At 27.9% G+C, this 27,618-nt stretch overlaps 1 protein-coding gene across 2 annotated transcripts; it reads left to right on the forward strand.

The window, feature by feature from the left end:
• The first annotated feature begins 73 nt into the window (after positions 1–73).
• Positions 74–27,526, forward strand: LOC135923850 (golgin subfamily A member 4-like). Of its 2 annotated transcripts, none has more exons than XM_065458827.1 (26): positions 74–215; positions 4,148–4,411; positions 5,347–5,505; positions 8,138–8,185; positions 8,371–8,526; positions 9,004–9,097; positions 10,398–10,516; positions 11,827–11,980; positions 12,851–13,014; positions 13,310–13,557; positions 13,799–14,057; positions 14,231–14,349; positions 14,505–15,039; positions 15,104–15,222; positions 16,152–16,356; positions 16,484–16,581; positions 17,099–17,150; positions 17,215–17,278; positions 19,954–20,145; positions 21,554–21,690; positions 22,327–22,554; positions 24,888–25,108; positions 25,387–25,492; positions 25,930–26,088; positions 26,664–26,759; positions 27,404–27,526. In XM_065458827.1, the coding sequence occupies exons 1-26, from the start codon at positions 129–131 to the stop codon at positions 27,413–27,415; spliced, it is 4,095 nt and encodes a 1,364-aa protein (XP_065314899.1). In that variant the 5' UTR covers positions 74–128; the 3' UTR covers positions 27,416–27,526. The 2 variants fall into 2 exon arrangements, with proteins under 2 accessions (XP_065314899.1, XP_065314900.1); XM_065458828.1 differs by having other exon boundaries at positions 19,957–20,145.
• The last annotated feature ends 92 nt before the right edge of the window (positions 27,527–27,618 follow it).

Raw genomic sequence — 27,618 nt, forward strand, 5'->3', positions numbered from 1 at the left:
TTTTGTCATCTAACTATAATCAACCTCAATCAATATAATTTGAATGCCTAATATTTAAAAAATAGGATATATCTTTAAAACTAAATGTGACCTCACAAATAATGATTAAAATGATTATATAATTATTAATGTTTAAAAATTTAAAGAAAAAATTGGAAGAATCTGGTGAATTAATTCCTAATCAACCTCAACTTATCGAACCACTTGATAATATAGTAAAACTTAATTATAATTTATATATGTCTGGATATCATGTTTTTAATTTTTCATAAGGCTGATTAGCAATATTTTTTTTTGTAAAAATGCTAAATCTCTATTTAAATAGCTCTTTCTCAGAAATTGCACAGATCAAGCCATAAATTTTTAAAATCTTGTTTAAAAATAAGGCTACTTTTTTTCTAGAAATTTATATTATATAATTGTTAGTAACATCATTATTTTGTCTAATATCCTTGTTATATATTAATTACCATACATCAGATATCTGCAAAACCAAGGCCATGTCAGGTTTAAATATTATATGGGCCCGATAAATAATTTAAAAGGCATGAAAATTCAAATTTTTTGGCCAGGCAATTCATAAATATTTTTTAGGGGGCTGACTGGACAATATATATATAATCAGTCAGGGTCTTGTAAATCTCATTTTTTATAAATATATTTTTTTGAATATCAAAATAATATTTTGATTAATGGGGTGTGACTAATAAGAATCCTTGTAAACTAATAATCTCCTATTAAAGCACACAAATATTCATTCCTGTTTAACTCTTCAATATGATTTAGAAAATGTTTTTATAATTTAAAAAAAACTAGTACATTAGTAAAAACATTTTTTTTGACTAAAATAAGAATTCTCATCTGGTAAATTATAAAATATTGTAAAATAATTAACAACTTTATCACTGCAAAGTGATTCAGAGTAAAATAATTAAAAAAATTTTTTAATAATTACTAATTAGTGATTGAAAAAACATTATTTTTTTTTTGAAAAGCTCATATTTAGAAAATAAATATAGAATCATATATAAAACTCATCAAGAGAGCTGAGAAAATTTTAATATTTAATAAAGTTTAAAATATCGAAAATATAATTTTTTATGATTATTATAATAATCCCTTACTAAAAATGCTCTAATTTTAAAAAAGTAAGTATTGAATCATATTTAGATTTTTAAGCTTATTCCAAAAATGTTTATATTCTTTTAGAATCATACTAAGAGTCGACACCTTTAAATCTGCACTAATTTAAAAATGGGGAATCTCCAACTTAATTAAACCCATCTAGCATATTTATTGGGAATAACTTGATAATCTTTTTTAAATTTTTTCTAAAATTTAAAATAATTTTATGTGAATTTCTTAAGAACTACTAAATCAAAATCTAACATTTTTAGGTATATTAAATTCTATAAACCCTTTTAAAATGCTAAACCTTAACCCTAATAAGAGTAAGCCACATATTCTAGTTAAATAGATTTTAAAATGCTACTTTTATAGACATCTGTATATAAATTACAGCTGGTATGAGTTACCATCCTGTTATATTCCCAATAAATGGTTATATAAAGAAACTTATAGAGTAACAAAAATGTAACTCCTTACTGAACAAGATAACTTAATATCAAATAGTAGAACCATTTGCTAATGGTCCCTGAAATTTTTTCAATGACTATTAAAGAGGGTAATAGGAAAAAAACCCCTTTTTTCATATTAATAGAATTTGTCACAAGAAGTAATTTTCAATTCCAAACACATCAAATTGAGCCTTGATTTCCTCCAGAAATGGAACGTGAATCAGAGCACTCTATCCAATGAAGAACACAAAAATAATCAATGCGAAGGTTGGAAGCATCGTTTTTCTAATCTGGTTGGGAATAAACCCATCTGGGTATTGATTAAAAAAATGGAATGTGAGGTGGATACTGATGAAAATTTGAATGTTGGCATATAGATAATATTCGATATCAAATCATACTTATTATTCTAAATTATTAAATTTGTATATACATAATCATGATTTACCAATAAAATAAATATATTTTATTACAAAATTTTGTAAAATTTAATCTACTTAATATCTTAATTAAGGATGGTCATTGTGTTTATTACTATAGCAAATAATTTTTACGAAAATAAGGAATACATGGGTTATTTTCCTAGCGTATTTTTTCTCAGTACCATTTGAACTTCAGCATTTTATCTTGTTTAAGCATTTTTTTATGGAGGGTATATGAGTAATTTTTAAATAATGAATTAGGGCCTAAAAGGATTTAGCTTATTAATATTTTATAATATATTTTTCTAAAATACTAATACCTATACATTATAAATATGATTATAATCCAAATAAAAATATACTTATATTATTAGGCCTTAAGTAAATTCTATAAATATGAAAAAAAATCCTGGGGGTTTTTTTCTGTGGGTTTATTTTCCGAGGGGTTTTTTCGGAATTCAAAGTAATATATCGCATATGTTAATTGAAATAAATAAAATCATTTGTTTTCAAATAGTGGCAAAAATTTGTAATATTTTATTTCATTTATTGTAAATGGCAACATGTTATTAACTTCACATAAATTTTTTCTACATATTTATAGGGTAAACTTATAACTATGTAACCATTCATAACATAGGTGGAAAAAAACACGCGAAAGAGTGGGTGGGGTATTATTTTAAATGGGCAATATCTTTAAAAAAAAATTTTCATATCAAGTTACTATACGATCCATGCAAAAATATCAAAAGAATTTTTAATAACGTTTTTTGAAAATTATTACAATATGCTCATTTTTTTATATTTTAACATGTCAACTATAGTGTTATGATGATTTAATGAAACATGCTGAGATTAAATTAAAACCCATCCATATAAAAATATTTTGTTTGCAAAAATAATTAAAATAACACAAGGAGGAATAAAAGGATTTTCAATAATGTTTTTAATTATTTTTGCAAACAAAATACTTTTATATGGATGGGTTTTAATTTAATCGTCAATATGTTTCATTAAATCATCACAACACTGTAAAACATTATTATATATAATAAATTCACAAAAAAATAAACAAGTTATTCATGATATGATCTATTACAAATACACAATATAGATATCAAACAGAATTGATTTATAAAATGGTTGAAGAGCCGTAATTGACATTGGGAAAAAATAATTAGATATAGATATTAAAAATATGATAGCCAAAAAATTTAATAGGCCAGATAAATTCTCGTGAAATTTAAATAGATGGGCTGGATAAATTGGAAAACTTTTTAAATGGGTTAAGCAAGAAATTAACGAACTGTGTCAGGCAACTTTTGCAAAATTCTTAAAGGGTTATGTCATTTGTATTCGCATATCAAATTTAATTTTTATAATGTAATATTTAATTTATATTTCATAATAAACATGAAATAATATGCCGTTATCTCATTTTTGGGTGAGGACATGCCCATCTCCCGTTTTTGTTAAATATTTGGAGGACATGGTTAGTTATCATTTGTACAAGCACTGCATGCATCGTCCCAAAATAGCCAGAACTCTATTTAAATACATATAATGAACTCTAGATACTTATCTGTAGTATTGTTAAATGGCACGATTTGCGCCGATTTTATTAACGGCTAGCTCATTTTTTAGCCAGAAAAATTTGGCCTGAGACTCGAAATTTATTTAATAGATGTCCAAACCTTGTGCTTGAGCAAAATTATTTTTTTGGATAAAAATATAGTTAGCCTTAATCCGCTTAAATCGAGTCGTTTAACAAAACTACTTAAATGCCTAACTTAATTTTAAAAAATTAATGTTTGTGAAAATATGTTATAATTGCATACTAGGCTATAATCTGAATCAAAATTATGCAAGTAGAATTGTTATATTTATAGAAAAGAAAACGAGTCAATAAAAAACATAATTAGAAAGAAGGTAAAAATATAAATTGCAAGTATGAAATATACTATAAAAATAATAAAAATAAATAGTATATTGAAAATATTAATATAATTTTGAATATAAAAATATCCGCATGCAAACAAGCAGGTGTGTAAATAAAATATTAAATAGTAATTTTTTTGGCTGAGAACCCGGATTCTACTATTTTTTGAAGTCGGCTAATAATGGATCATTTTATCAAAATGAACTAAGGAAATATCACAACTTATTAGCAAGGAACAAAGGAAAAGTGACGTTCTCACCAATAATCGTCCCTCGAGAAGCAATAATGCAATTTCTACTATTCCCCTTAACTCAAAAATCGAGAACAACACATTTCAATCTAACGTCCCCAGGCCTACACGAAATGATTGCCAATTATCGCCCACCCTTGCTTCCTCTTCTCCTATGGTGGATGTCGATTTAAGTTTTTCGCCGATTAGCAACAAAGCAAAAATCACTTCACCAAGATTTATGGTTTTTGATATATATGCTTAGATTACGTATATATATAAACCAATAGCACCAATATTATTTTTTTTACCGATACTGATAGAATTTGTTTTTTAAAATGAAATAAAACCCTTAGTAAAATTATTTTTATATTTGTAATTTAAGCCATAAAATTGCCTTTCAAACCTAATGTAACTTGTAAGGTCGCAATATAGTTTTCTAGTATCTTTATTCTTAATAAAGTTGATTCCGCAATAAAAAATTTAAAAAAAAGAAAGCTAGAAAAAAATCAAACAACGCCTTTTTTTATCATTTAATATCGGTTTTATGTTGAATATATTATTTAAAAGTAAAATTCTAAGGCATTAAATAATACAGGTATGGTGGAGCTTAGTTATCAAGAAATAAAAAAGGAAGGAAAGAAAGATAAGCTTTTAAACACTTTCTCTCTTATCTGTTTAGAAATTTGTACATCAATTTTTTCTTCTTTAAAATTCATGGTTCAATATGGCATTTGAATTTTTTTTTTTAAATAAGGGTTAATAATTATTTTGGCTATCGGTTAAAAATAAAATTATAGGCCTATACAAAGTATAAATAACTATATCTGAACATCTCCCAATATATTTTTTATTGTTCTGATGTTTTTTTTCTTCCCATTATTTATTTTTATCAATAATCTTTCTATATGTAACCAATTAAGGGCACTTCGAAATTTTGATAATTATCTTATAGCTTTATTTGTATCATTTTATCAACTCTTATTTTGAACTCGTCGATAAAATTTCAAAATATGGATGTAGCATGTCGTTCTCCTTTATTCAATTACGATTTTTTTTTTACTTATTTCTTTATAGGTAATTTTTGTCTGTTTTCTCCCTTCCAAATAAAAACGCAAACGCTTCAATTTGGAAATACTGTATCACTCCTTTTTTTAAAAAAAATATATTAATTTACAGCCCCAATCGGATATTGAAAGCGAGGGTGGAAGCGAGATGGGAGAAGAGATGGCTGTTCAAGATTTTGCCAATATAGACGTATTTTCCAAGGAGCAGCTGTTTTACAAGGTCAAGAGGGTATTGACGCAATTGACAAAATATAGGGGCAGATATTCCGAGGTTTTAAAATCAATTTTTTTTTTATAATTTAAACGTGCTTATCAAAACCTCTAATTTTTACGTAAGCTTATTTTAATAATTAAAATATTCCGATTAATTTTAGAGGGGAGATATGGCTTTGATTAATATCAATTGACCTTATTAAAGGAAGTAGGGTACAATAGTTATATTTTTCTATTTAGTAATGGTTATCTCAATTTCTTCAAATCATACTCATATCTTATATTTTTGTAGAAATTAGAATAATATTTTTTCCTCAGTAGATATTATCGTAATTTATTAATAATCATTTGAAGATTACATGTTTTTCATTTTAAAATAATCGATTTCAATATTATTATTTTTTAATTATTAATTATAGATCACGCGTTGTTTTTTTTAAAATAAATAATAATAATAAAACAATATTATATTTTTTAATCAAAAAAATAATATTAAAAAATCGATTATTTAAAAAAAAACAACGCGTGATCTATAATTAATAATTAAAAAATAATAATATTGAAATCGATTATTTTAAAATAAAAAACATGTAATCTACAAATGATAATTAATAAATTACGATATGTCCTCCGCCGAAAATTGAATTCCTTCTCAACCCGGTACTACTCTCCCATCAAAAAAGAATCTAGTTCTATATCTGTCATTTCTAAGTCAACGATCTCCGGCGCTTCGGTTGGTCCATTGCTTGTTTTTCCCACTGGATCCAACGTCTCTGTCACCGTGGGCGTCACCCTTGATATTGGCACCTCTTGTATCACAGATCCTGTCGGGAATTCTCTTGTTGGCTGCCGCTCCAACTGTCTCCTCGGTCTTCGTGAACATCTGTCTTGTAAATGATCCCTTGATTGACAAAGATAACATGTTCTCGGGGGATTTCGTCCCCTTCTCATCGGGTTTGATTGGACCGCCGGCGGAGGGAATTCGGCTAAGCGTTCTTCGGTATTCTGCGTATACACACTTATCCTAATGATCATCCCCGGTAAATATATAAATTTGTGGACTAACATATTTAAATTAATTAAAAAAAATTAATTTTCAAAAAATATTTTAATAATTTTAGTTTTAAAAAAAAAATTATAATTTAATCTTCAAGAAAAGAACAACTTTAAAAAAAAAAATTTTGAAAATTAATTTTGATTAATTTGTAGAGTAAAAAGAGTTGTGAACAAGGTTGTTGTAAAAAAAGGGTTGTTTGTAATTGAACACAAGGGGAAAAAATGTAAAATTTGGGATGTTTGTGGAGAAAAATTACAAGAGTTGTTAAAATTTACGAGCGTGGCAAGTTTTGGCAAAATAATTATGGGGTCTCATAAATAAAAAAATTGGCGTTGTTTTTAAAAAATTTTTAAGAGTTGTTCTTTTCTTGAAGATTAAATTATAATTTTTTTTAAAAAACTAAAATAATTAAAATATTTTTTGAAAATTAATTTTTTTTAAATAATTTAAATATGTTAGTCCACAAATTTATATATTTACCGGGGATGATCATTAGGATAAGTGTGTATACGCAGAATACCGAAGAACGCTTACCCGAATTCCCTCCGCCGGCGGTCCAATCAAACCCGATGAGAAGGGGACGAAATCCCCCGAGAACATGTTATCTTTGTCAATCAAGGGATCATTTACAAGACAGATGTTCACGAAGACCGAGGAGACAGTTGGAGCGGCAGCCAACAAGAGAATTCCCGACAGGACCTGTGATACAAGAGGTGCCAATATCAAGGGTGACGTCCTAGGTGACAGAGACGTTGGATCCAGCGGGAATAAAAAGCAATGGACCAACCAAAGCGCCGGAGATCGTTGACTTAGAAATGTCAGATATAGAACTAAATGCTTTTTTGAGGGGAGAGTAGTACCGGGTTGAGGGGGAATTCAATTTTCGCCGGAGGACATATCGTAATTTATTAATTATCATTTGTAGATTACATGTTTTACATTTTAAAATAATCGATTTCAATATTATTATTTTTTAATTATTAATTATAGATCACGCGTTGTTTTTTTTTAAATAATCGATTTTTTAATATTATTTTTTTGATTAAAAAATATAATATTGTTTTATTATTATTATTAAAGTTGTTAAAAAAGAAAAAAAAAATTTTTCTCATCATTATATTTCTTTGGATTGAAATTTAAAGAAATTAAAAAGTAAAAAAAAAATATAGTCATCAAGAATTATTTTACTGAAAATACAAAATGTAGAAGAAAATTAAAGAAAAGTAAGATTTTTTTTGTTGAATAAGAAAAATAGTTGGAGTCTATTTAAAGTGTTGACTGATAAAAAAAAGGGGCGTTGAATTAAGCAGCTAAATTAAGTGTTGAACGGTTTTAAAAGTGAGAAATACCAAGTGTTGATCGTTTTTAAAGTTGAGAAATATCACAGATATGATTTTGTGAAATTATTAAAAAGGAAAATAGGAATTCAATCAGTTATTTACTGTGTAAGAGTTGGGAAAGTGTTTTGGAAATTCAGGGAGTATGATTTTAAAAAAAATATATAATATATAATTGAAGGTTTTGACACATCGTATTTTAGAAATATATTATTTCATCCCTTATATATATCTCATTTACGTATTAATATGATTATATAGTTAGTTATATATTATTTATTTATCGTTAATTGCAGGTAACACACGCGTACAAGGTTCTGGAAAAAGAGCGCGAAAAAATGCAAGTAATGAATGCTTAAAGAATGTTATATTCCATCTACATTTCTTATAAATAAATTTTGGATGATTTACAATCCCCTTATTTTGAGGATTTCGACATAGATCTATTTATAAAGGATATAAAATAATTGCTATTCTTCTATTAAAATGAAACAATTACATAATTTTAAAAAATTTTGATCTGTTATAGAATGCTCTCCTGCAATTCCAAGATAAATCTCTCAGGAAAATTCACGAGATGAAGGAAACGTGCCAATTAACCCAACAAGCCAAAGCCCACATGGAGTACTCCTACCGGCTCCTGTTGGAAGAGAAGGAGGAACAAATAAATGTTCTCAAAACTCAAGTATAAAATTGCATATGCGATTTAATAATTCATTATTACCAATGCTTTTTAGTAAGAGTGTAACATCAACTATCATACAAGTAAATGTTATGTTTTATTATATTGTTTAACCTCAAATTAATAAATTTTTATATTTGAGTTGACATTAAGATCATTGTTTTTGTATCTAAAATTTAAATTGACAATATCATATTATCGTATTTTAAGATCCAAAATATTTTAATTATAGAATCTACATTATCGACTTGTACATCATATAAATACATTTAAAACCTAATAAAATGCGGATTATAAATTCTACAATATTAAAATAAACTTGCCTCCTCTCGCATTGCTAGAAATCAAAATTTCTATTTTTAAAAAAAAATTTATACCTTTAATGCATTCGTATATATTTTTTGAGGTTATTATTGCCTGTGTATGATTGCTGCCTACCTTAAAAAATTGTTCTATCAATTTTATGAAAAAAATATATAGGTGCAATATTTTAAAGAAAACAAATATAATGGAACCGATGAAATTTCGCCTCATCAGGAATCATCAATAGTCATATCTTCTCAAAATCATTCTGGTAAATTTAAAACGAGTATTTTTTTTATAGACAAGCTTAATTATATAATAATGCGAAAATGAAAACATGCAAAGAGAAGTTTGTGTAACTTTATTTGGCCTCATAAATTTCGCTCACAAATTTAAAAAAAATAATCAAGAATTTGAAACAATTTTTTTTTCTAAAAAATAACTATGAATCCAAATTTTTAGGAAATAAACATTTTTATATAAAAAAAAAGGCCAAAGGGAAAACTCAAAATTACTTTTATAAAGACACAAGAATGCCAAAAGCCTTTATAGGGGAAATCCACCTAATATTGTTACCCCCTCCCCCCCCCATCACCAACAAAATCATAACTACGTCTATGCTCTCGGTATGGCGATTTTTTGTTAAAGTGAACAAAAATTTTTTAGTGTTCAAGCAAGTTCACTATTAACGAGTTTAGTTTTTAAATAATTATAAACCAAATTTATCGATCTAATAATGAAATTTGTTATCCTAATATTTATATCAGAAACCTGCAGGGTAGGACGTATTTTAATTTTTTTTTAAATATACCAAAAAAAAAATTTTTAAATACTGTACTGGGTCTTTTTTTAAAAAATACCCGGGCCAGGCTGAATATTTTAAAACAGAATATTTTAAATCGCCTATATTATCCATATAAATTTAAAATATATTTAATATATTTTAACAAAATTGGACCTGTCTAATTTTTGGCCAGGTAAATTTTAGGCCGGGCCGTGCATACAGTACCCCTACACGTCTGGTAAATATAATAAGATTGATAAAAAAATTTATAGCATTTAGGGTTGGCATATGTGGTCAATAATTTGATTAACTAACAGATTATTGTTTGCCTTAATATGATCAATATTATTTGTAATATTGTCGGATATATTTTCAACGTTAATTTCCTTATCTTCTTCATCATCATTAGTGACATTTAAAACTTCTTGAACACTAAGGGGTGTTACGTGACCTTTATGGATAGCTTCTAATGTGTTTCTTTCTTTTTTTTTTATATGAAATTTATAAATAATCTTGACCCTCCTTTTTTTCATGCACGTTTCAAATAAAATTCTTTTCACGCTTATCAACCGAGTTTTTCTATAATTAATTTCTAGCGATTAAAATTGAGTAAATGAATAAATAATTTTGATGCACCTTTCAAAACCAGTCTCGGTCGATACTTTTAGAATTAACCGATTTTGGTATCCCTATCATCTAAAAAAAGCCGTGTCTGTGCATTTCTGATTAAACGCTCATCCACGCGTAATCTGTTGTTATACCATATTTTTAAAATAATTTATATTAGACCAAACAACCGAAATGACGGATATAGAAAATACCGGAAAACCCAGCGAGCCATTTTCGCATTATTTATTAGATTCCGAACAATTACCTACCAGATCAGCTGATTTTCAAACCTATAAAGTTTGCTTCGAAAAATATTTATATTTATCATAATATATTCCTAAAATGTTTATAAAAAAAAATCAAAAATTGTTTGGGTTTCGACAGTTTTTGAACTGGCTCAATTTCTTATTCATATCCCAGCTCCATTTTTATTTTTAAGGCCTACCTTTTTTAATATAAAAATATTTGATAATTTCTTAACCCGGTTTTCTAAATTGGTAGAGATGGATGTAAAATAAAATCGAAAATATGAGAAGCATGATTATTTAGATGATTCATCACATGATTTTCAAGCTAACTTTAATACAATAATTTTATTTTTAAAAAGAAATCATCCCAGGCAGGTTTATAATATATTTTTATTTTAAAATGCTCTAAATCAGGGTTGTGCATTTGACCGGTCAAATACGTTTCGGTCAATTGACCGATATTTGACCGGTCAAATATGGTCAAATTCAAATATATGTTTTTTTAAAGTTAATATTAACTTTATTTTGAATATAATAGTAAAATAAAATCTATAATATTAATTTTTTAAATTCATTGTCATTCAATAACTAACGTGTAGCTATTGTAGCGGAGTTCTTGTTCTGATTCATTTTCAATATTATCATTTTCTTTAATATTTTTTAATCAATTTTCCTGATGTCTTAGATCTTCAATCGATTTCCATTTTCATAAGAATATTAACCCTAATCGACCTATTTCTTTCTAAAGAAGAAGTAGAACTAGGAATTGTTAGTCTCTTAATGGGCAGGGTGGACAAAGTTTAATCTATTAACTAGAGGTCGGAATTGATTGTTTCTGGAAATTATACTTTCCGCATAATTTGCTATATTAAACATGCTGTTTTTGCTTCTGAAATTAATTATATCACTTAAAATATTTTGGTCATCACTATCTTGTAAAAGAGCTAATTCTTGAATTATATCACATACTTGTGAGTTCTCCTTTTGATATTGTGAACACAAAAAATAAGCAAACATTGTGATCACATGTATTTACATCTTTTTTCCCTTTTTTAAACATATTTTCAATTTATTCTTCCTTTAAATTTTTTAGAGTATTTGACCGTATTTGACAGGTCAAATACTCCTCCGGTCAATTGACCCGTCAATTGACTGAATTTGACTGGTCAATTGACCGACTTGCCAACCCTGCTCTAAATACTTCCCATTTTTTAAAAATTTTTGGTCATATTAAAAAAAATTATGAATGTTTTTAAAATCGAAAATGAATGAATGTTTAATTTAAATTATCCATCCATCGCAGGGTTTTTTTTCTTCAAAATATTACTATTCCGCATATTTACCACTATACAAATAAAGGAAACTTTCTCAGTTGGATTTTTGACAGAAGAAATCGAGAAATCGCCCGTTAGCGGAGGCGACGAGAAAGAACTTAGAGAAGCTCTCGAAATGGCTTTAGATAGGCTGAGAGATACACATAAACGTTTGCAAGAGACCGAAAAAAAATTGGGGGGTTAAATAAAATAAAATATTTACTATATTATTTTTTAAAATTTATTCACAATAATTTTCGTCCTTTGATTCAATCCTGGACATCCGCCCACTAAGTCCTTCCAGGAGCTTTTGCTTGTTGCTGCTAGGCGTGATATTTCAATGTTAGGATAATGGTATACTGATTTTTTTTTATCTTTTTTGAAATATCGGTTAACGGCCAAGAGTGAAATTAAAAACACCACACTTTAAGTATTATCATTTCTATCAAGCATCAGAATTCATCAATTATCTAGCCCAATAAATTTTTGCCTAGCCCAACCCAAATAAAATTTTTACAGATATTAACCAGCCTCTCCCAGCCATTGCAGACCTCTAATGTACATATCGAATTTTTGAATGACAGTCAGCATTTTTTTTGACAAAATATCAAATTAGCTCATTACTTATCTGTATATATATTTTCAACAATTACTAAAGCATTAACTTTATACTTACAAAGTAAATAATATATTAAACTTAAATTTTTTTATGATGTATGACATTTATCAATCTAAATCTATAATTCTCTGTTAAATATTAGTATTTAATTTAAATCGCGATTTAAATCAAAAATACAAATTTTGCCAACCCTATCGGCAATATTAGATCTTCCTCCATCGGCAAACCCCTATCTGGATAGTTATTATATGAATTTAATAGCCTATTCGAGAAGTTTAGTTTGAATCACGTTTAAGACGACCAAGGATCTGATTGTAATGACGAAAATATTATTTGTGTTATGATTGATTTTTTTCGCTAATAAATGACCAAAGAATCTTAGGGTGCCCTTTACTGAAAAAATAATTATTTATTTTATTTATAAATATAATTATAAAATGATTATATTTAGAACGAGACGGTAAAACATTGACTCATATTCAAGGTGGTGCACTATCCCTTACAGATGATTCAGTAATAAAGGATAGAACATCTCTAAGAGTAATAGAGCTAGAATCGGAATGCTCCGAACTAAGGGAAAGTTTACAGTATTTGGAACACGAATTCGTGATTAAGGTAAAATTTAAATTAAATGCCAATCAACAATTTCCAAACGTTGAACTCTAATTTTTATGAGATATGGACCATATTTTTATAAAATATTATATTGGCAGATAAAATATATTTTATTAATAAAAAAAATATGAATGTTGATAAATGTATTTATAATAATATGTTTAATTTAAAAGATGTATTGATAATTTTTTGAATATGTACTTAAAATAGTATTATATCTTCAACTTTTTTTAAACCTCAAAGATTAACGTTTCAAAATTTAAAACAAATATAAAAAATATATATGAATGAATAGGTAAATGAAGCCCAGGAATTAGAGGAAAATTTGGGAATACCTCAAGATAACGAAAATGATGACCAGAAAAATGAAACGAATAATACTCAGGACAATTGGAATTGGTCCGCACCAAACATCGAAAATATTAGTATTAATGACCGGGAACGAGGAAAGATAGACTTAAAAAACAAATTAGAAATAACGGAAGGAAAATTGGCTAAGATCAAGCACGATAAATCTCTCATGGAGCAAGAGTTCGAGGAAAGGTTGGATGCACTTTTTTATTCTTTTTTTTTCTCCGAGTTTAAATTGGCCCATTATATATGCATATTATCAACAGAACCTACACTCCACGTTGAGTTAGTTAATATATTAGATTGTTAAGTTGTTTACTCTTATTCTTTATCAAATTTGGATATATATAAATTGAATGAAATCGTAAAAATATTAAAAAATAAAGACATCAACTAATACACTTGAATAATGCATAAACTAAATTATTGACAGGTTTAGAGCCTCTGAGATCAGGTATTTGGAATGCGCTAAGGTTTCTCAAGACGATATAACAGCCAGAGAAGCCGTTAATTTTTTCCTGTCGTCCGAGATGAACAAGATTAGAAGCGAGCTTGAAGATGTCCTTAGAAGTAAATGTCAGTTGGAAGATCAAATTTCTCTATTGAAATCGGAGATAGAACCAACAAAGGCAAATTTACATAAACACGAAAAGATAGTAGCGGAATTTCAAGCGAACCATATAAACTATAAAGTAATTAGAATTTTTTTTTAATATATGGTCAAAATATTTTATGTATGGTTAAAAAAAAATTTTAAATAGAAGAATGAAAGGGAAAATAGATAAATATAATTAAATTTTTAAAGAAAGAACCATTCTATTTATAAATCTATTTTTATGGTTTTTACGACGAATAAATAATTTAGACAATGGCTGATGATTATGCCAATATTCAGAAAGATTTGGAACGTTTGAGGAACGAATTAGACGAAAAATATCGAGAATTGGAGATAATTAAAACTGAACGCTCCAGAGACAACGATAAGTAAATTAATAATAAAATAATTTATTTAAAAAAGTGGATCGGCTTAATGATAATCATAAATAATAATTATCCTATTTAATTTTAATACATATTGTAAAAATATTAGAATTTAACCAATTAATTATCTTTAAAAAACTAAATTTTTTTCTTCATAGAATTAAAGCACTAGAAAGTAAGCACTTGAGCTCTGCATCAGATAAGGATTTTCTCATCAAAAACCTATCAAATGAGCTAGCAAGCCTTAAATCGGTGCTGGAAGAAGATGGGAGGCTTAAATCTGAAGCAGAACTTACCATTTACCAACTGAAATTGGAATTGCTCAGGGCGAACACTGTATTGAAAGAAAACTCAGCATCAGATAAGGATTCCCTCATCAAAGACCTATCGAATGAGCTATTAAGCCTCAAATCGTCACTGGAAGAAAATGTGAAGCTTAAATCCGTCGCAGAAGAAACCATGTCCCAATTAGAATTGCTTAGGGCGAACACTGAATCGAGAGAAAACTTACCGTCAGGTAAGGATTCTCTCATCAAAGACCTATCGAATGAGCTATCAAACCTCAAATCGGCGCTAGAAGAAAATTTGAAGCTTAAATCCGTCACAGAACAAGCCATGTCCCAATTGAATTTGGAATTGCTTAGGACGAACACTGAATTGTTAGAAAACACAGCGTTAATCCAGGAAATGAAAGTGTGTTTCATAAAATTTAAACTAAAAAGAAGTTTTTTAAAATAATATTTGAATTTCTATTTAGGTTAGGGTCGAAGAGTATGATTCGCTTCAAATAATGTTCGATGACCTTTCTTTGCAATATAGAGAAAAGTGCGAGGAATTGTCGTCCATCAAATATCAGGTCAATCAAGACCATGAAAAGTATTCATTTTTTCCTCTATAATTTTACATTTTATTTTGGTTATTATATAATGATGAATTTGAGCGGGAGATTTTAAGTTTAATTTTTTTTTAAATGATTTATTTACGAGATACAAAACATATTCAGCACAACATAAATACTTTTCTATTTGAGAAAAACCCTTTATTTTAAGGACCATATACTAAGAAAAGTCAACGACGCCATTTTCTATCAAATGATGATATTTATAAGAGACCTGTAGATGTACCATTTGCATTTAGGAAAAAAAAATTTTAGGCTTGGCCCGGGTATATAAAAAAATTTTAAGCCCAGGCTCGGGTATATTTTAAAAAATTTCTGGCTAGGTCTGCAGGTCTCTAATTTTTATAACGAATTATTCCTATTTCTAGGTTCTTACAATTCTAAATAAAAGTAAAATTTACATAGCCAACATAACCCTTCCATAACTTCTCTTATTTTCCATGGGGTTTTAAGTAAGGGGCTTTGCCTCTTGCGCGCACAGATTATTACGACCTGCCCAAAAAAACCCGTCTTTTTTATCCAATTTGATGGGCTTTCTGAGAAAACCAAGCGTTTAGCTCTTATACCACCCATAGAGCTAGGCGTAAAATATCACATAATATATTTTTTTACATTTGGTTTTATATATCGGCAATTTGCGTATTGTATATTTTCTATATGTACACGGTTTAGCTTCTACTATTTATTCAATGCAATTTATTCATCTTTTATCAATTTCATTAATCCTTATTATTTTATAAATTTGAAGAGAAAAATAAATTAAATTGATTCGTTCGGATATGAATAACAATTAGTCGATTTGAAATTTTATCGAATACTAATAATCTAAGTATTTGATTCGTTTTTTTGGAAGTAATCTAATGAGTGTAAGACATTTAAAAATATACATAATATATAAAACCTCTAGGTTCGAAACCCTAGACCGTAAATACCAGGAACATGTTTTAGAATCTCAAAACGCAATGGCTGCCAAGGAGGCTCACGTACAAAGTCTAACCTTGAAATCGGAAGAACTCGAAATATCATTAGAGCACGCCATCATGGAGACTAAGTGTTTGGCGCTCAAAGAAGACATGATAAAGGCATTAAAAGAAGATCTGTTATTTAACGAAGTTATCTTACCTCTTCCAATTATTACATTTTATTCCATCAAATTTATTTTATTTAATATTATATAATGCATTTTTTTTAACAAATAAAGATTTTAATTTTTTTCTGAAAAAAATGAAATAATTTAAGACTCTGGCAGATGAAGCTCGATATGAATTAGAGGATTTGCGTTTTAAATATCACGAAAAGTGCCGAGAAATAGAAAATCTTACCATTGAATCGATTAGGCAATAAATTAATTCATTTTATTAACCCACTTTCCGTCCACCTATTCTATGAAATAAATTTTAAAGTCCTCTTCGATTCCTGATTTTCATTCGAAACAATTTTTTTTATACTAAACTTAATTTCCAATTATACTGGATAAATTATTTTTTTTATAATTAATATTAATTAGATCGAAAGATTTATGAAATTGTTGAGGCCCGTCTAAGAAACTTTACATATATATACTTTTTTTATTATTTTAGTTTTCGATTCTTATATAAATGCATTTATAGTAACGATTCGCTCAAACGACTTTGCTAAATTTTTTGCAACGTAATTTACATAATCAAGTAAATAATAGGTATACCTAGCGGGAAATAATGAAATCGCGATAGGTGTTTACGTATACGTATATTTCAAAAAGCATTATCTCTGTGAAGATTCAGCGGTGATTTTGCTAATGATTAATTTCGCTTAGTTTGAGCGAATCGCGCTTACAATAAATGCAGCATAAAACATTTTATACCAAAAATAAAGGTTTAAAGATGACGAAGTTGCCTCAGTCAGGGATTCGATTCTGGATCAAAAAGTAGAATTAGTTTTTTTTGTCATTTACTAAGTTTTATTTTTTTAATTAAAAAAATAATACTTAGTATCAAGAAACTCAAACTGATCTCGAAATATTTCCCGATTTCACCGCTTCAATCGAAGAAACGGGTATTTTTTGATAGTTTATTAAACTTTAAAAGGTTCGGTTTAATTCCTTTTAACGCTTACCTTAAGCACCGCTATTTTTTTTAACAATAAACTTTAAATAATTTCCAATTTATTTTACGTTCATTCTTTTCTTCTCTAAGAGAGAAAAAGCAAAGAGAAGGAAAAAAACACTACAAACTTCCGGGTGTAGAACCCAAAACATGTAAGATATTTATGTATCGGTAACTATATTAGGGATATGGTGTGGACACGGAACCGTTTTAAAGGTAGAGGGTTTAAAGGTTCTAGTCAAAATAAATAAAATTTTTAAAATAGTTTTTAAAAAAAATTTCCCCATTAAATTCATGAAAAATAACCTAATTTTTGAGTAATCATTTTTTTTCTCTTCCCATTTTTCAAAATTTTATAGTTTTTTTTATACTTCCATTTTATAGGTAATATCTTGTTTAAATTATTAAATAAAGATTATAATTCAAAATTTTTAGAAAGAAAGCATTTTTATAAAAAAAAAGGCGAAACCGAAAAATTTAATATAGCCAAAGGCCTACAATACGTGCGTGGACCTAGATTTCCAATAAAATTTACTGGGAAAACCCCAACTAATGTCCTCCCCTCCCCCATTAACAAAATTTATGATATGCTTGTGTTTTGTAGTGTAGTTAATAATATTTTATTATAAATGATATTAAAGGCTATGCGATTAAATAAAACATAATTATAAATTAATTTTTAAATTTTTACTTGTAAGTTATAGTAATATTATATATTTATCTGGAGAAAAAATGTTAGAAGGAAAGGAGGAGAAATAGTTTATTTATTATTGTGTCTCACGTTGCTCCCCTTATTTTCTTTTATTACCCCTAGAGGTTGTCGCCTCCTTATGGATTTTCAGGCGTCTGAAGGTGGACGCATCTCTGGTTGTGCGTCCTCTCGAAAGGGCCGATCTAGTACGATTTTGGTTTCTTTGGCTCCCTTATACTGCTCTAGATAAGATAGGTCTTTAGCTTTAGCTGTCTGCCAATTCCAGTATATTACGAGGGGAGTGTTCTTAATCGTGCTATCATGGCGACACAACAAATATGCATGTCGGCATGCATGCATTTAACCATCTTGCAGGTATGCTTTAATTCTTTACGATCTCTTTCGTTTGATCGGCATTTCAGCTCTCTCAGGTTACTTGAGCCCCTTCCATAGATTTATGAGTTTTCGGACCTTGTCAGTGTGCGTCAATGGCACAATTTGAGCGGAAGTTACCATTATGACAGTGCTAGCTGTAAACGCGTTCGCGGAGTTACTTAGTGGGGTAATCGTGTACGTCATAGAGCGCGAGTCTCGACGGACGCTGGTAGAGTCGTTGGAGCGGTTTTCGAGTCTACACTTAGAGTTTACACTTAACGAGAGGGCTGTAATAGCTGTTATGAATAGGGCAATGCGATCTGGCGGGCCAGGAGCAATAGGGTTCTCTCCTTGTTCATTTATTGGTAGGCACGGTGCCCGATGTTTCGGGTGTTAATAAGTTTTGTAAGGGAGCCTCCATCTGGCTCCCCTTTTTGGAAGATTGTTAGACCATTAAAACTTTTGGTATATTGGATAATGCCAAAGTAAAATAATAAGAATAACCTATTGGCAGCTTTGACAGCTCCGAGGAGAAGATGGTATCTTTTGATTGATATATCAACGATACTTTAAATTAAATATTAATTATCATGGCAGCAGACCAGTCTTTTACCAATAATAATGCAAATTTTTTAAAAAAAAACTAGAACAATAATTGAAGTGGTCGAAGAAAATAAAATGTATCAAGATCAAAATTAGATTAATAATTTAAATCTATATCTTGAACTGTAAGTTTAGATATGCTACATACAGTTTAAACGTGACATAACAATTTTAACTTCATTAAAAGTACATAGGTTTTGTATTGTCGAGTTTAAGAATGCCATATTTTTAATGAATTGTTGATTAGTTAAAATTCTTACGTTTTTAGATTTTCTAAATATTTTTTAAAAATATATTTAAAATAAAATACCTTAGATAACCATTATAAATAATCCGTACTTAGTCTTTAAATAAATATATAGGCGCTAGCAAATATTCAAGATATTTTGGATTATTTCAACTCAAGCATAGAAAGAAAACACAAAATGTATAATAAAGATAGGAGCAGGCCTTATCAGTGTATGTCGCATTTATCACCAAAATATGAGTATAAAATGTTGACTACTAAATAGACAATATGTGGTGTAGTGTAGGTAACATTGTTAAACGGCTATGTTTAATCAATTTTTACAGCGGCTAAATTAAGATTTTAGATAAAATAATATTACATAAGCCTCGAGATTACGCCAATAAATTTCCAAACCTTTCTGCTATCCATGAACAATCTTTAGGCTTGTATAAGATTCTTTTGGGCTAAAATCATGAGTTTATCATTTTTAAAATCGGCGAAATCGAACCCTTAAACAACACTCGATTTAGCCACGGCCATAATACAAATTTTATAAAAATAGTACGATAAAGTTTAAAACTTTTAAATATTATCTCTTTTCTACACATTTATTTTACTTTAAAATCAATGCACATTTTTTTTATAGGGATTACATCTATCTGGCAATCAGCAGTGGTAAGACAAAAATACCTTATTAATTTTATCTTGTTTCGTTATAAAAAAAAAGAAGTTGATAGCCCAATAAACGAACGAAAAGAAAAACATTTCCTGACGAAAATTGCCGAACTCGAAATGGAACTCGGTCTGAAAGAAAGCTTCTCGAACGAAGTAGAAAGCAAGTTGGTAGAATTCAGGAGACAGTTAGGGGATCGACAATTAGCGCTAGCGCATTCCTTAGTCCATTGTTTCGATGATAAAGGTTATTTTTTTAATAAAAATATGTTATAGTGGTGGAATCAAGATTGCAAATGATTTGAATTTAAAATCAAATTTATTAGTGTTTTATTCATCTTTGAACCGGCCCGAAATTTAAAAAAATTTCAATGCATTCTTATGCTAGTTAAATTAAATATATTCCTCTAATTGTTTTATCCTAATCCCAGGAAGGTTTTCTAATTATCTTTTTATTTTGATAAAAGAAGAGAAAAAAAAATTGTTTTCGACTATCGATCATGACTGATACTTTCACAAATTGTATACATAGGGCAATAATAATATTTTATATAAATATTTCTTCACCCCCCTACCCTACAAATTAGTTACACGCTTCCTTTTACCTCAATTCTTTGAATTATTAGATTCTCTTAAAATTTGATCTCTCCAAATCTTTCTAATGACCCTCTACAATTACAAATAGAATAATCTTTAAAGCATATTCATTATTAAATACTTTAAAATTTCAAGTTTTTGGATCATAGATTTGGTAGCCGATAGATATCCTTTTACCCTTTATTAGCTAGTAAATGTCTAAGCCCCCTTATTGAAATTCCGTTATTCCGTGTTTACAAAAAAAATTCTCTTAATATATTTTTGACCATTAAACAGTGAATCGGGTTATTATCTAAAACCTCGATTTGCTCTTTCAATAAACAGCTAAAATTCATAATTGACTCTCCTGCCCCCCCCCCTATCTATGCAAACATGCGACCTGATATAAAAATTGCCTTCTCTGCTTAAGATGATTTTTTACATTTCAAAAACTGGAGCCCCATTGTATATCTAGTGGGGGTGGGAACCTAAAACTTTTCCTGTATCGATTCCATACCTCTCTCCCACTATACTCTAACACTGCACCTTAACAGAATAATGAAAATTTAAATTATTTCTCTTGACTTTTCTGACTAATCCATCCTTATCTTTTTTTTAGCCTTTTATTGAGTAGTCGCATTCACAGAAAATCTTACCATCATTTTATTTTCTGGCTAGGTCTATTATATAATTATGTATTATACTATTAAATTAATATATCTCCTCACCCTATATTTTCTTTTTTCTCTATATCGTCCCCCGAGAATTAGAAAATTCTATTTCTTGTAATTTTACAGGGGAGAAATTTAAAAAATGAAGTTTCTATTGATTTAAATAGGATGGTTAACCTTGTATCGGATTTAATTTAAGTTATTTTATAAATAAATTGGACTTTTTATGTAAATAGAATGGTATAATTATAAAAATTGATTTATTATTTTTAAAAAAAGCCATTTTTAACAAAAAATGGATATAGTACAACCTAATTCTCACGCGACGATATATGCTCTTTCTTTTCCTTCCTTCATATTATTTTATTTAATCATCTTAATATTAAAATATTTATTTTTATCAAAAAGCTAACTTTGAAAAGTCCCCTACTTTGTCACCTATGCATGAAGAAGTTCAAACACCTATAGATCAAATGTATTCTATTTTACACGACTCAGATCTAAAAATGAAACACACTATTGATTTATACGATCAGAAATTAGAAGTTTTAAAAATATTTTATGATTAAGTTAATAATTTTAAATTCTTATTTTTTTTGGCATTAAAGAAATTGTGGAACTATATATTTTTTTTTGAAGTGCTACATTTATTTTGTATTTTAAGATATTTTTTTTTATATTACCTTAAGTATTGATCATTTATTTTGCATTCATTAATTCTTGCCATTGATACTTTTTATAAAAACTAAAAATGTATTTTAAGATATTTTTTTTATATTACCTTAGTGTTGATGATTTATTTTGCATTCTTTAATTCTTGCCATTGTTACTTTTATACTTTATAAAAACTATAAATTTTCTTTATCATGTGTTAGGTATAACAAAAAAGGCATAATATATTTTCCCTGGGGTTTGGCTATAGCAGTTTTATTATTTGCCAAATGCACTACTTTTCCTTATTTAATGTTATTAAATGGCTCGATTTAGCCAAAAATAACACAAGCCTTTATATTTCGTTAATAAATGTTCAAACCTTTTATCATCCATGATCAAAATCTCCAGGCTTCCGTTTTTTTTGGCGAAAATATTGGGTTAGCCGTTTTTTTCAGAATCGAGCCAACACTATCCTTATTGGATTTTTTTTTTGAAAAATTATTACACAACTCTTTTTCAAAAATTAGGAACGCGAAAAAGAAATTGCTGTCCTAAAAAACCGCATGAGACACAAAGCCGAACAATTAAGGAATCTGGAAAAAAAACTCGTATTTTACCTCGAACAAACCTTTAAAACAGCCGTAAGCCAATTTGGTTCCTCACTTTTAGCCTCTCTAAGTCAGAGGGGTCTACTCCCAGAGACGAAAGCTGAAAAAAATATCATCGATCACGATATCTGGCCAGTTGATATTGAGGTTTTTTTTACCTTAAAAAACATTATAAATTAAATCGCATATAACTCACAACGATAATATCTCCTAAGCAATTTTTACTGGAGCGGGTATTCATCTATGCGAACTATAATCATTAATATAAAAGATGCACCGATACCTGGCTAACAAATGATCCATATTAGCTTATAATTTTAATTTTTGCCAGCATCATTATTTGAAAATCTTCATATTGGAGTGTAGCATATGCAAGAAATAATGAAAAGATATTTCTGGTGGCCTAGGGTACTCATAGATGTAAAAAAAAAATTTTTTTAATTACAAGGAGTATAGAAAACGCATCATTATTTCCCCAATTAAAGGTTCAATACTGCGATATCCACATTAACCCTGGTTTAGATGATTTTACTGATGTATTTGTACCCATTAGTTCCTATGGATTTGTTTAATCATATAAATGGAAAGGTTATAAAATTTTTGGGAAATTAGGATGTCCGAAAGAGATAGTAACAGATAATGGATCAGCGTTTCGATCTTTGGGATACGGAAGATATCTAGACTAGAAGGGGTTAAAGCATATATTAACTTACCATCCATATTCTAAAGGGGAAGCCGAACATATGGTAAGAACAGCCAAAGAGACAATTCACAAAATAAAGTGTTGGATGTGAGTTATAATTTTTAACTAAAGGAATGTTCTTCACCGTTATACCGAAAAGATTCCTGCAGAAGTGGTGTTAGAGCGAGTCTTGCATTGGAGATGGGACATCCTGATAAAATTAGAGAAGATAGTACACATGCGCGAGAGGGACATTAAAGATGTATGGAAGTAGGAATTTATTTATGTAAAGTGGAAACAAGGAATGGTGATAGAGCGGATATCAAATGAGTTATGGAATATTTCGATAGATGGTAAATTATGGCCCATATTAATCAACAGAAATTATAAAAGATAAAACTGTTAAACATTTAACGGTGTATTTACTCATTATATTAATTTAAAGTTTATAGAATTATATTAATTTACCCCCCCCCCCATATATATTTCCCTAACATATGTATTATATACAAGTCCCAATCTCCATAGTTCCAATCTATGCAATACATATTTATTTAGCCAGTGATTTTAATGGAGTATGTTTAAGAAATACACTTAGAGATCTCTATTTTATATTTAGACACATCTTAAGTGTTTCTACTCTTGATTAACATTTAAAATGTTGTAAGTGGTTACTAATTTAAAATAATTTTAGTAATGACTTATAAATTTAAAAAATATACACCCTGGAGATGTATATAATAGTTATTATTATTATTATTATAAAATATTATCACCTTACTTAGATAATATCGTCACTTCAAGATATGATGTATAAGGTGATAATAAAGATGCCATTAATTTTTGTATGATAATGATAAAAATTGATTTATATAAACTACCGGCCATAAATGATTGCTCACCTTGCATTTTCTTAACATTTTTCTTAAAATAAGACAAATAACACACAATATGAGGTTTATCAAATTTATTTATAAGTTTACAAATTATTGCATAAAATTACAAAAAATAAAAGACAGCATTAATTAAGATCAAAGTTTGGTCTCATCAATATGACCACCTTAAGTTATTAATTTTTTATGTAAAAATGCAGGGTGGGCAGTCATTTATGCCCGGTAGTGTTTATAGTTTTTTGTGAATATGATTGCACATATCTTTTTAGATATAAAAAAAATTAAGTATACGATCATCATAATTTGAATTTATATTATTCTACATATTCGACTTCATGAATATAAATTGACAACTTCAATTCTTACACTAATAAATCTATTTATCCATTGAGACCTTTATACCATATATTATTTATTCTTTTATTATATTGTTGATTCCTCTTACCTGAAAAAAATTAGAACTTATATTAGATATCAATAAAAGTATTAATGATAAAATTAAAAAAACTTCATTTATTAAACACGTTAAATAAACGGCTATGAAAATCATATCATGTTGAATTATCCCCTGGTTTTGGGAGATATCTTTAAAAACTATTTACTGCAATTTTTTGTTCTCTTTTATTTCCAAATTTTGATAAAGTATTGATTTTAAGAACATTTAAAATTACTTAATTGATCCCAGTGGGCAGACTTACTAGAATTATAAGCTATGATATATGTTTGTTTGTGGTATATAGACAGTTTACACTAGTATTTTTGGCTTGATTATTGTAGACTATAGGGTTTTTTCTACTTTTAATCTAAATAGAGTTAGTCTCATAATATAGGTCTCTAAACACCATTTAATCTGAAAAGAACCAAATTTATTTTTAAATTTTCAACATATTCTTTTTTCTTGCCAGAAATATTTATGGAGTGGTCCTATAACTCACATTCTAAACGAAACTTTAACGGATGAATTTTTTGATCATCTAACATCCTTGCACCCTATATCTAAACGAAACAATAGCTCAATTCAATCCACAAATCTTAAAAAAGCATCTCAAGATATGGATGAGATTGGTTTAGATTTCAACGATAACAGCCGTATATGGAGTCAAGATACCATGGCTGTTGGATATAGGTAGGTTATTATACCTATTTTTTAATCAACAGTCGGATAATTTCCATTTTTATTCGATTTAAATTTAGAGACGTATTTTTTATATTTACAGGCATTAATTTCAATTGATAGCTTTCTTATCTTTAAAATCTTACAATTTATACATACCTATTAATTAATATCCCGAGTTAAGATAAGGATATTAATGAGTTGATTATGAATAATATATTAATTTCATTCTTATTAATACTTATATTATACATTATACAAAATTTAGTATATGACATATATATTTAAAGAGACATTCCCCCTACTGAAGCTATAGACCAAGAAAATATTCTGAAGGATTATTCCTCTGCTGTATCCTTCACCTTATCCCAATATAATGATTTCCCCTTAAATAGTGTAATTCATGATTATTATTTAAAGCTAACTAATTAATGAGTTCGTTTGTAAATTATCTCAAGACTTATAATAAAAACTTGCCTTTTTTTTAATTATGTTACTTTCGTTGTTTTAAACAGATTTTAAAGTCTGGCCAGAAGTCTATCTAGCATAATTTTAATTAATTAGGTTATAGTTAAGTTCTCGCTTTTGGTAACTCTGTCTGTCTCATTCATCATATTTTGTTATACTATACTTTAACGCTATAACTACTAAACATACTTAACCTTCACCCAAAATTTTATGTCTACTTGGATATTAACTCGAGGTTTTACTGCACTTTCATTTTGTCGTGAAGAATATAGAAATAAGTTCTAATTATGAATCATTTAAATTAATGTGTAACTAACTATAATTAAAGATCGAATTTATATCATGTTACACGTTATATTGTTAAGACAATGATTAGAGACAACAAGCGTTCATCGTCCGTCGCCTCCTCGACATTTAATTCGTCAAGTTGTTGCTACGGACCTCCGCCACTTTTCCCCGAAACTTCCGAACTCGAATATTTGCGAAAAATTATCTACGAATACATTATGGGACATGAGCCTCTGGTTATAATTTTCGATATTATTATATTTTCTAAAATAACTTCCCGATCAACTTTTAGATTCTTGTATCTCCCTCAAATTTATATATATTAGGTTTTGATATTTCTGATATTTATTGTCTTTTCCTGCTGCTTACGCGCCTGAAATGGTTTATAACCATTAAAATAAATCTCAAAAAATATTTTTTAAAAAACATTATCTATGAATTTATAAAAAAAAAATCATGTTTAATCGGTATTATTTACATAACCAAACCTGCCTTTAAATGTTGTATTATTATTTTTAGTATCAGCTAAAAAAAAAGTAGTATTGGTGCATCTCTTACATAATGCAATAATCAAAATGATAATGTTTTAACTTAAAAACATAGTTTAGCATAAATACTGAGTAAAAAAACATGTCAAAATATCAGCAGGTTTTTTTAGTATTAACGATTTAAACATGAGCGTTGTTATACAGTGTGCTACTCAAGGTTATAATACCTTAGAAAATCATAATATAGGGAACAAATTAGTATATGAGTAAAATTTAAAATAGATAAAGATAAAACTACATTATTGTTAAAACGATAAATTAAGACAATGTTAAAAGTAATATCGGCGATATTGAAGTTTCCAGATGACAAACGACTCAAAATTATCGAAAAAGAGAAATCAAAAAATTCCAGCTACAATGTAAAATCATATTTTAATATATTTGGCATCAAATCTAATTGTAAATTCGTCGGCTTTTGGAAAGCTTTTTATGGTATTTAATTGACAAATAACTTACATAGTAGTGCATAATTTGGTTAATATATTTTTTTTCAAATTATCTAAAATTAATTTCCTAAAGTTAAAATTCTATATCCAGAATTGTGTATTATGAGCAATCCTTCGCCGACAAAATTTCATTAATTTAATTTTAATTAATTTTGATAGTTATATTCCAACAAAAATGGATTTAAAAGTATTCAACGAGTGCTATAAACTTACAAATTTTAAATGAAATGATTAACTTTTGTGAAAATAAATATTAACGAATCCTGGACACCAATTTTAAATAAAAAATTTAAATGTTTAATTAACAGTTTAGTTAATTTTTTGCATATAAAATATAGTTTTTCTATTACATTGATTGGATCAATTTTTTTATGAATATCGGATCCTTGGTGAAAAACATGGTTACTTTGAATAAAACAACCAAAATATTTTATAAGATTGGCATTTGGAAAATATTCATTTATAGTAAAATAAATTATAAGTTTGGTATTTATAAAAAAAATAGCATAATTTGTTTCAAAATTTATATTAACTAATAATTTTCCAACATAATTAAGCGATGGTATTGAAAAAAATTCAAGGCTCCTCAAATCAATTTTTATAGTGAAGGAAAAGTATAAAGCCAATTTTGTTAGTCAATTTTTTAAATATTTATATCAATTATTGAAACGAATTTTATAATAATTTATTTTCGAATGAAATTGAATTACAAAATGTGTTATTTATTTATTTTAAAAAAAATTTCAGCTAATATTAGCTTTTAAATTGTGAA

Source organism: Gordionus sp. m RMFG-2023, chromosome 2, assembly GCF_954871325.1.
Source record: "Gordionus sp. m RMFG-2023 chromosome 2, tfGorSpeb1-WG-v2, whole genome shotgun sequence".
Lineage (NCBI taxonomy): Eukaryota > Metazoa > Nematomorpha > Gordioida > Chordodea > Parachordodidae > Gordionus > Gordionus sp. m RMFG-2023.